At 33.2% G+C, this 10,000-nt stretch overlaps 1 protein-coding gene across 3 annotated transcripts in view; it reads right to left on the minus strand.

The window, feature by feature from the left end:
- The window catches only part of ampd2a (adenosine monophosphate deaminase 2a), a 23,889-nt gene that overhangs the window by 6,904 nt on the left and 6,985 nt on the right, over nucleotides 1-10,000 (minus strand). For 2 of the 3 annotated variants that reach the window (XM_059543955.1, XM_059543953.1), the window contains exons 2-11: nucleotides 9,523-9,653; nucleotides 7,435-7,565; nucleotides 6,571-6,639; nucleotides 6,378-6,489; nucleotides 3,048-3,234; nucleotides 2,828-2,969; nucleotides 1,585-1,674; nucleotides 1,357-1,486; nucleotides 174-368; nucleotides 1-103 (exon numbers count right to left, since the gene is read on the minus strand). The exon at nucleotides 1-103 is cut by the window's left edge and continues 29 nt beyond it. In XM_059543955.1, coding sequence (XP_059399938.1) covers nucleotides 1-103; nucleotides 174-368; nucleotides 1,357-1,486; nucleotides 1,585-1,674; nucleotides 2,828-2,969; nucleotides 3,048-3,234; nucleotides 6,378-6,489; nucleotides 6,571-6,639; nucleotides 7,435-7,565; nucleotides 9,523-9,653 — 1,290 coding nt within the window. The remainder of the gene's footprint in view (nucleotides 104-173; nucleotides 369-1,356; nucleotides 1,487-1,584; nucleotides 1,675-2,827; nucleotides 2,970-3,047; nucleotides 3,235-6,377; nucleotides 6,490-6,570; nucleotides 6,640-7,434; nucleotides 7,566-9,522; nucleotides 9,654-10,000) is intronic. The other variant, XM_059543954.1, reaches the window with a different exon arrangement.

Below are 10,000 nucleotides of genomic sequence, written 5' to 3' on the forward strand. Positions count from 1 at the left end.
GGATGTGGTTGTCGGTCTTGATGAAGATCTCTCTGAGGATGGACTCTCCGATGGGGTTGTATTTGGAGTTGAATTTGTCGAAGCGGTGGAAGGTGTTCCTGTCCTGTGGAGGAAGCGGCAGGCGTCATGTGACCCGTGTGGTGTGTTAGCGTGTGTTAGCATGCGCGTCTCACCGCGTGCATGTCCAGCGTGTCCACGCTCAGGTCGTACGCCGTCAGGTTGATCTCCTCGAACACCTCGGTGAGCGTCTGGCCGCGGCCGCCCTCCATGTGCACGATCTCGTCCGGATACTTCTTCATGGCGCTCTTGATGAAGCGCAGCAGGTGCTTCTGGTTCATGCAGGACGAGGCGTGGATGTGTGTGTCCACCTGGAGACCGTTCAACACTTTAACACTCCAGCATTTCACAAACAAGGCTCTGTCAAACTATGAAGCGTTATCAGTTTGACAGCAGCTTATTTCGAGCAAGATCTAGTTTTCTGCGTTGTCGTAATTCTTTGTCGTATTCTTTGTCATTGATGCAATATGCATTGCTAAGAATTCTTTTGGGAAAATTAAAGGCAATTTTCTCAATATTTAGATTTTTTTGCTCCCCCAGATTCCAGATGTATCTCAGACAAATATTGAACCAGACATCAATGGGGAGATATTTATTCAGCTTTCAGATAATGCATAAATCTCAATTTTGAGACTGGTTTCGTGCTATTCGCGCTGTTTCGTTATAATTTATCATTTTGAGTATTTTTCTGACATAAAAAATATATAATTATACATTCATAAATCAAAGCCATTTTCATTTTGATCATACTCTCTATATTAGTAATTTAATTGTATAGTTTCTATAATAGTTATTCTATATCTTTTTAATATTGTAATGCAATACATTATATTAACATCATAATATATAATTATGACATATTTTTCTATAACAAAAATATTGTTTTATATTTTTTTATCAAATACATTTTATAAAAAAAATAGAATTATCTTGTTATATTTTGTATCATACGGTAAAAGTATTTAAATGTGTTCTATTATTTTTCATTTTCAATAATTATTTTAACAGTGTATGTATTACAGTATTCAAATGCTGTACATTAACATATTTTAATATTCTAATACTGTCCATTATTAATACTATTTTATTATTATATTTTATAATTATATTTATTGTTATTATTTATTTCTTATAAGCATTTAATACTAATATTTTCATTTTGATAATAATTTCTATATTATATATTACCTTAGATGTAATTTTCTATATTCTCTTGCTCTATATTGATGTTGTGCTTTCATTGGCTTGTTTACGTTTGCGCACACTGATGATTTAATGATGTATTAACTGATATCTGACCTTGCGTATGTTGTAGAAGTCTCTGTGTGGGACCTTCTTCTGCGCGGCGAGCTCCTTCATCTCGTTCAGCAGGACGTGCATCTGAAACTTAGAGCTCAGATACTGCAGCCGCCGGTAACAGAACGACTTCCTGTAAAGAACCGCACACGTCAGACGAGGCAGAACGCACACAGACACACACACAAGTATACGGTGAGCCCAGTGCATGCTGGGAGACGAGGCACTCACACGGGGCCGTTAATGATGAGCGCCATCATCACGTTCATGTCTGCGATGTATTCCTGCAGGTCTGGATAGGGCAGGTCCAGCTCGGTGCTCCTGAGGACGATTCACAAACGTTTACGTGAACGACAGACGTCTTGATGTTCTGTTCAAGCTGAAGACTAACACAAACCCTGTTTCAACCCAAGTGTGCCTATGTTTTTAGGCATCATATATGCATGAAGAAACTTTTTATTTATTGTTTGAAGATTGGCATAATTTCATCAGTAGCCTAGTATTTTCAGTTTTGTGTATTATTGATTATTTTGTTGTTGAATTGCATTTTCATGCTTATTCAGTGGATTTTCTAGATTTATTACTTGATTTGTTTTTCTTTTTTTACTGGTGTTGAATTTCATCGAATATCATTTTACTATTTTATATAATTAATATATAATATCTTACATTTATTGAATTTTTTTGTATTCTTTTTAATTGTATTAATTCTGTTGTTGGTTTTAATAATAATAATTATATATATATATATATATATATATATATATATATATATATATATATATATATATAATTTTTTTTTTTTTTTTTTTTTTTTACTACTTAAACCGCCCTAGCTAAAAATTTGCTGAAATAAAATTTGTTTATTTTTTTTTTATTAAATTTAAATTAGTTTTGTTTCAGTTAATGTTTATTTTACTTAGTAACATAATTTTTATTTTAATGCTTCTAGTTATAGTTAAAGAATAAAATGTGTTTTTACATTTTCTTTTTTAGAAATAACATATCGTTTTAGTTAAAAATAATAATTACTCTGTTGAAATTCAGCATCCTCTCTGAAAATCCCAGGATGCACTGCATTGTGTGCAACGAAGCTTTTTTATTTCTTAAAATAAATATACGTCTTTTTGTTTACTAAGATTCTAGAATATTTGATTCAATGTATAAAAATACAATAATTACAACATGTTTTACAAGAAAAAAAATATTGCAGTCTTTCAACCTCAACATTTCTTATTTATTTCCAAGTTACTAGTTATTTGTTTGTAATTGATTATGAATTGTACTAGTGTTTTCCGAGTCAAAACTGTTTCTACACCAGTTTTTTTTCAGTGCATTTAAATTCTGAGGATTTAAAACAAGCTCTTGTGTCTTCATGATCCATTTTTCCTTTCGAGGACGTCCCCAAAAGCAGGTTTAGCTAAATTTAGCTAATTCAGAGGATGTTTGAGGTCAATTCGTCCGTGAAACTCACTTGTCCATGGGGTTTTGTGCAGTGTAGACATGAATGACTCCATCCACCATTCTGCAGCTGTATCCAGAGTCAGGCGGCAGGTTCTTCATGTCCTGCCCCTCGTACGGGTGTGTGTCTGACACAGGCGGGTGAACGGACATGTCTGAGACACACACACACACACACACATCAGAGCTGGTATGTGTTGGGTTCTGTAGCATGTCGAGGTGCTCACACACACCTGAGTCGACGGGACTGTCGTGAAGGTCCTCGTACACGTCGACGTCCAGCGGTCTCTGGCTGAGCTCCTGCAGGGATTTTGCAGTGGTTTTACAGAAGGACTGCAGAGAAAGAGCCATGTACTTCTCTCTGATGAACAAGGCCTTCACGACACACTTCGCTGCATCCACCAGATCCGTGAACGGCACCTGAACACACAAACGCCACAAGAATCGATCTATAATCAGTCAACATCAGTGTATCTGTCCTGTTTTACAGTAAAAACAAATCTAAACATGATAAAAACAACTTAAATTAGAGAGCTTAGAGAAAACTATATGAAGAATTTAAAAAAAACTAAACTTGGAGAACTTACAGAAAACTCAATATTAAGAATTTTTAAAGAACAAAGCTTAGAGAAATAACATAATACTTACAATATTTAAATAACTTGGAGAAAAACAAGAATTTTTGAAAGCAAAAAACGTACAAAAATGAGAGAAAACATTTTTTTTAAGAAAAAAAACTGGGAGAACTTAGAGAAAACTTCATTTTAGGATTTTAATTTAAAGAATAAAGCTTAGAGAAAAAAATACTAAGAATATTTAAATGACTTGGAGAAAAACTTAATGTTAAGAATAATTTAAATTTTTTAAGAATAAAACTTACAGAACTTAGAGAAAACTTAACATTACCAAATTTTTTTAAGAATAAAACTTACAGAACTTAGAGAAAACTTAACATTACCAAAACAATTTTAAGAATAAAACTTACAGAACTTAGAGAAAACTTAACATTACCAAAAATTTTTAAGAATAAAACTTACAGAACTTAGAGAAAACTTAACATTACCAAATCTTTTTTAGAATAAAACTTACAGAACTTAGAGAAAACTTAACATTACCAAATTTTTTAAGAATAAAACTTACAGAACTTAGAGAAAACTTAACATTACCAAATCTTTTTTAGAATAAAACTTACAGAACTTAGAGAAAACTTAACATTACCAAATTTTTTTAAGAATAAAACTTACAGAACTTAGAGAAAACTTAACATTACCAAATTTTTTTAAGAATAAAACTTACAGAACTTAGAGAAAACTTAACATTACCAAATTTTTTTAAGAATAAAACTTACAGAACTTAGAGAAAACTTAACATTACCAAAAAATTTTAAGAATAAATCTTACAGAACTTAGAGAAAACTTAACATTACCAAACCTTTTTTAGAATAAAACTTACAGAACTTAGAGAAAACTTAACATTACCAAATTTTTTAAGAATAAAACTTACAGAACTTAGAGAAAACTTAACATTACCAAATCTTTTTTAGAATAAAACTTACAGAACTTAGAGAAAACTTAACATTACCAAAACAATTTTAAGAATAAAACTTACAGAACTTAGAGAAAACTTAACATTATCAAAATTTTTTAAGAATAAATCTTACAGAACTTAGAGAAAACCTAACATTACCAAATTTTTTTAAGAATAAAACTTACAGAACTTAGAGAAAACTTAACATTACCAAAATTTTTTAAGAATAAATCTTACAGAACTTAGAGAAAACTTAACATTACCAAATCTTTTTTAGAATAAAACTTACAGAACTTAGAGAAAACTTAACATTACCAAATTTTTTAAGAATAAAACTTACAGAACTTAGAGAAAACTTAACATTACCAAATCTTTTTTAGAATAAAACTTACAGAACTTAGAGAAAACTTAACATTACCAAATTTTTTAAGAATAAAACTTACAGAACTTAACTTAGAGAAAACTTAACATTACCAAATTTTTTAAGAATAAAACTTACAGAACTTAACTTAGAGAAAACTTAATACTGAGAACTGGTTAAAGAACAAAACATAGAGAATGCAAAAAAAAAAAAACTTAGAGAAAACTTAACATTACCAAAACAATTTTAAGAATAAAACTTACAGAACTTAACTTAACATTACCAAATTTTTAAAGAACAAAATGTAGAGAACTTATAGAAAACCTATTTAATATTTTAAAAAATAAAGATCGAAACGTAGAACTTTGAGAAAACATCATTTTTGGAATTGTTTTGAAGAATAAAACGTATAGAACATAGAGGGAATTTTATGTTAAGAGCTGGTTAAAGAACAAAACATAAAGAATGTAGAAAAAACTTAAGTGAAAAGTTATAATTACCAATTTTTTAATAACTAAATTTTGAGAACTTAGAGAAGACCTAATTAATATTTTGTTTAATTAAAGACCAAAACTTAGAACATAGAGAGAACTTAATTTTATGATTTTTAAAGAATAAAACTTACAAAACTTAGAGGAAATAAAAACTTAGATACAACTTAATATTAAGAACTGCTTAAAAAACAAAACATGGAGAATGTAGAAAAACTTAACATTAACAAACTTTTTAAAGATCAAAACTTAGAGAAAAACAGAAAACTTAATACTAAGAATGTTTAAAGAACAAAACTTAAGAGAAGTTAGAAGAAAACTTTTTCTGTATAAAAATAATGCTATCATGCTAATACAGATTTATTTTGTTTTATTAGTCATTTCTATATTAGCTATATTAGCTATCTATATTAACATTTTGAATTGCAGTTTAAGTTTTTCATCTAATCTTTGTGCTTCAGCTAAATTTCAATGAAGAAATTTTTTTAATATTTTTAACTAAAAAACTAAGACTAAACTGATTTTATCAAATGATTATTAATTAATAATATTGATAGTTCATCGTCTAGCTGACTACGTCTTGTATTATTATTTTTTATTTTTTATAAAATCCTGTCAATCGTGCACAAACTACTAGCTACTACTAAATATTGTAGAAACATAATTTTCTGTAAAGTTGCTTTGTAACGATTAGTATTGTAAAAAGCGCTATACAAATAAACTTGAATTGAAAATTGAATTGATTCATCAAATATTTATTCACATGTTAATAACTGAGTCATACTTGATTTGTTTTAAATATTTTTGAAAATGTTTTCAAATAAATATTATTCCAAATGATTTATTTATTTGTTTTCTTATGTGATACTTAAATTTCTTCAATTTAATTCTACTTCAAAATTAAAATGGAAGATTCACACCTAGCAAGAATTTGTTGCAGCAAGTTAGAATGTTACGCATTTTTATTCTGTTAGTTACTTTTCAGTATTTTTAGCATTGAGAAAAGTGCTACAAAAATACTACATGAGGTTAATTTGCACTTGTATTAGCACATACTTGTAAAATGTATTAGCACATATATAAAGGTGCACAACCCAGATTAAAAAGTGCTGTAAACGTAATTCCTCTGTTTTATTGTAATTTTTTCATGCAAACTAACTGAAGCTTGTTTCTTTAGTTCTCACCCCACACTTCTCGTCTCCTGAGATGGTCACGCGCTGGAAATTTTTCTCCACCAGCGGATCTCGCTCCATATGATGGTGGTCCACCACGTCCACATGACTGTCCTTCAGACTCCTGCAGATTGACACATGAGCTGAGAGATACAGACGGATAGAGACACAGACAGACAGAGACGGACGGACAGCAGTGACTCACTCCAGGTCTGCTGCGCTGTCTATTTTCATGAAGTCTTGTTTCGCTCGCAGCAGAATCTCTGGTTCAAGCCTTGAAGGGTGTGAGGCGAAGCGGCAGATTTAAGTGAGTAACACACACACACACACACACGAGAGAAGAGAGTATAAATCACTTGGATTGATTTTTCAAAAGCACTTTTATTTAAGATGCAGCAGAGGGAATCACAAACTCTCCACCCGAGCAGAAAGAGTGCGTATTTAAGCATCTGTAGGAGACACAAACCCAAACACACCCACACAAACGGCTGAAATGCGGCCAAACTCTGGCCTGTTGTGTCTGTGTGCGATTATGAACGTCTGCAGTGCTTGTTGGGTGTTTTGGGTCAGTGTGTTCAAAGCAAAGAATTCACACAGATCACAAACAAAACGCCTGAGTAGGTGCGAAGCCATTCCACTCCAAATTTTCACAAACAAATGATTTTTTAAACTTTAACGGTTCTCAAAACATACTTTTGCCTGAATAAAAGACTTAAAATACTCTGAAATATGCTTTAAAAAAGAAGTCTAATGACTCAGTCAAAGATCTTTAGGATCACAGTTGGAAGGGGAAGGTTTCTGTATGTACAAGTTTATTTAACAAATTATATAAATTAGTTTATTATTAATAATAAATATTACCAAATTTTATTAATAAATATCTTGAAAATTAATAATAAATTTAATGTTTTTTTTATTATGTACTTGCATTTCATATTTTATTCCAAAATCACAATTTACGTAATGTACCGTCAACATATATATAATATATTCTGATTGGCTTTCAGTAAGGGCAAAAAATGTGTTGCATTACACACAGTTTGGATGTGTGTGTGTGTGTGTGTTGTACTTGACGTCCTGACTGATCTGTCGCTCCAGACGGTGGCGTTTCTCCTCCAGCTGTTCAATGGGACTCTCTTCAGGAAACTCGTACGGAGCGCAACGCATGTCGCTGTCTGTTAGACTCATCGCCATCAGCTCCTATACACGTGTTACACACCAGTGCATGTTACAAACACACTCATGTTGAAGAGCAAACGCACATGTGCACTAGTCACACATGTGTTACAAACACACGTTACAAAAAAGCGTGTTTCAATTATACACACACACACACACGTTATCACGTTACAAAAGTGTGTTACAACCATACACACACGTTTTCATGTTACAAAAGCGCTACAAGCATGCACACACATTATCAAGTTACAAAAGTGTTACAATCATACACACACACACACACAAACACACACACGTTATCACGTTACTAAAGCATGTTACAATCATACACATACACAAACACACACAAACACACACAAACACATACACGTTATCACGTTACTAAAGCATGTTACAATCATACACATACACAAACACACACAAACACACACAAACACATACACGTTATCACGTTACTAAAGCATGTTACAATCATACACACACACGTTACAACCACACACACGTTACAAAAGCGTGTTACAATCATACATACGAGCTATCATGTTGCAAAAGCGTGTTATAATCATACACACACGTGTTACAACCACACACACATGTTACAAAACTGTTACAATCAAACACACGTGTTATCACGTTACAAAAGCGTGTTACAATCAAACAAACACGTTATTACGGTACAAAAGCATGTTACAATTATACACACACGCGTTATCACATTACAAAAGCGTGTTACAATCATACACACGCGTTAAAACCACACACACACACAAGTTACTAAAGTATGCTACAATCATACACGCGTTAAAAAAAGCGTGTTATAATCAAACAAACACACGTTATTACGTTACAAAAGCATGTTACAATCATACACACATGCGTTATCAGATTACAAAAGGGTGTTACAATCAAACAAACACACGTTATTACGTTACAAAAGCATGTTACAATCATACACACATGCGTTATCAGATTACAAAAGGGTGTTACAATCAAACAAACACACGTTATTACGTTACAAAAGCATGTTACAATCATACACACACGCGTTATCAGATTACAAAAGGGTGTTACAATCATACACACATGCGTTACAACCACACACACACACACGTTACTAAAGTATGTTACAATCATACACACACGCATTACAACCACACACACACACGTTACTAAAGTATGTTACAATCATACACACACGCATTACAACCACACACGTTATAAAAGCGTGTTACAATCAAACAAACAGACGTTATTACGTTACAAAAGCGTGTTACAATCATACACACACGCGTTATCAGATTACAAAAGGGTGTTACAATCATACACACATGCGTTACAACCACACACACACACACGTTACAAAAGCATGTTACAATCATACACACATGTGTTACAACCACACACACACACACACACACACACGTTACAAAAGTATGTTACAATCATACACATGGGTTACGACCACACACACGTTACAAAAGTATGTTACAATCATACACATGCGTTACGACCACACACACACACACACACGTTACAAAAGTATGTTACAATCATACACATGCGTTACGACCACACACACACACACACACGTTACAAAAGTATGTTACAATCATACACATGCGTTACGACCACACACACACACACACACACACACACACGTTACAAAAGTATGTTACAATCATACACATGCGTTACGACCACACACACGTTATAAAAGGATGTTGCAATCATACACACACATTCGTTACAATCACACACACACGAGTTACAAAATTTACCTGCATATACGTTACAATCATAAATGTGCGTTGCAATCAATGCACATGTTACACACGCATGACAATAAAACATCACACACACACGGATACCGGTGCATTACAATCATACACATTACACAAATGTTATTTCCACATGCACGTTACAGTGACAAACACACACACACACACACACACACACACACTCTGAAGAGCAAACGCACCTCCGCGATCTCCTTGTATTTGCCGTCCATGGATGTGCGCAGGTCGATGGGCAGGTGCTTGTGGGTGACTGGTGTGCCAGGCAGAGAGCGCTGGGACATCAAAGACCTCACATCAGCAGAGCCACACAGATCTACACACACACACACACACACACAGAGTTATTAAAGATGATAAAAATACTGCTGTTAAAGTCAGTCTCTGGTACTGACACTCATAGTTGTCTGTTCTCTCATGATTTTCACCTGCTGGAAGAGAAAAAAAAACTCAAGACCAAAGGATCACTAAGACATTTCACACCAGTCAGGAAGAAAAATATGCATAGCAACCACCCACAACGCCCTAGCGATGCCCTAGTAACCTAGTAACGCACTAGCAATTATCTAGAACACCCCAGCAACCACACAACAGCCAGGAACAACACCCGAGCAAGGCTTTAGTATTCACTGAACAGCATCTAGCAGGAGTGGTACGAGCCGG

This window comes from Carassius carassius, chromosome 48, assembly GCF_963082965.1.
Source record: "Carassius carassius chromosome 48, fCarCar2.1, whole genome shotgun sequence".
NCBI classification, from domain to species: Eukaryota; Metazoa; Chordata; class Actinopteri; order Cypriniformes; family Cyprinidae; genus Carassius; species Carassius carassius.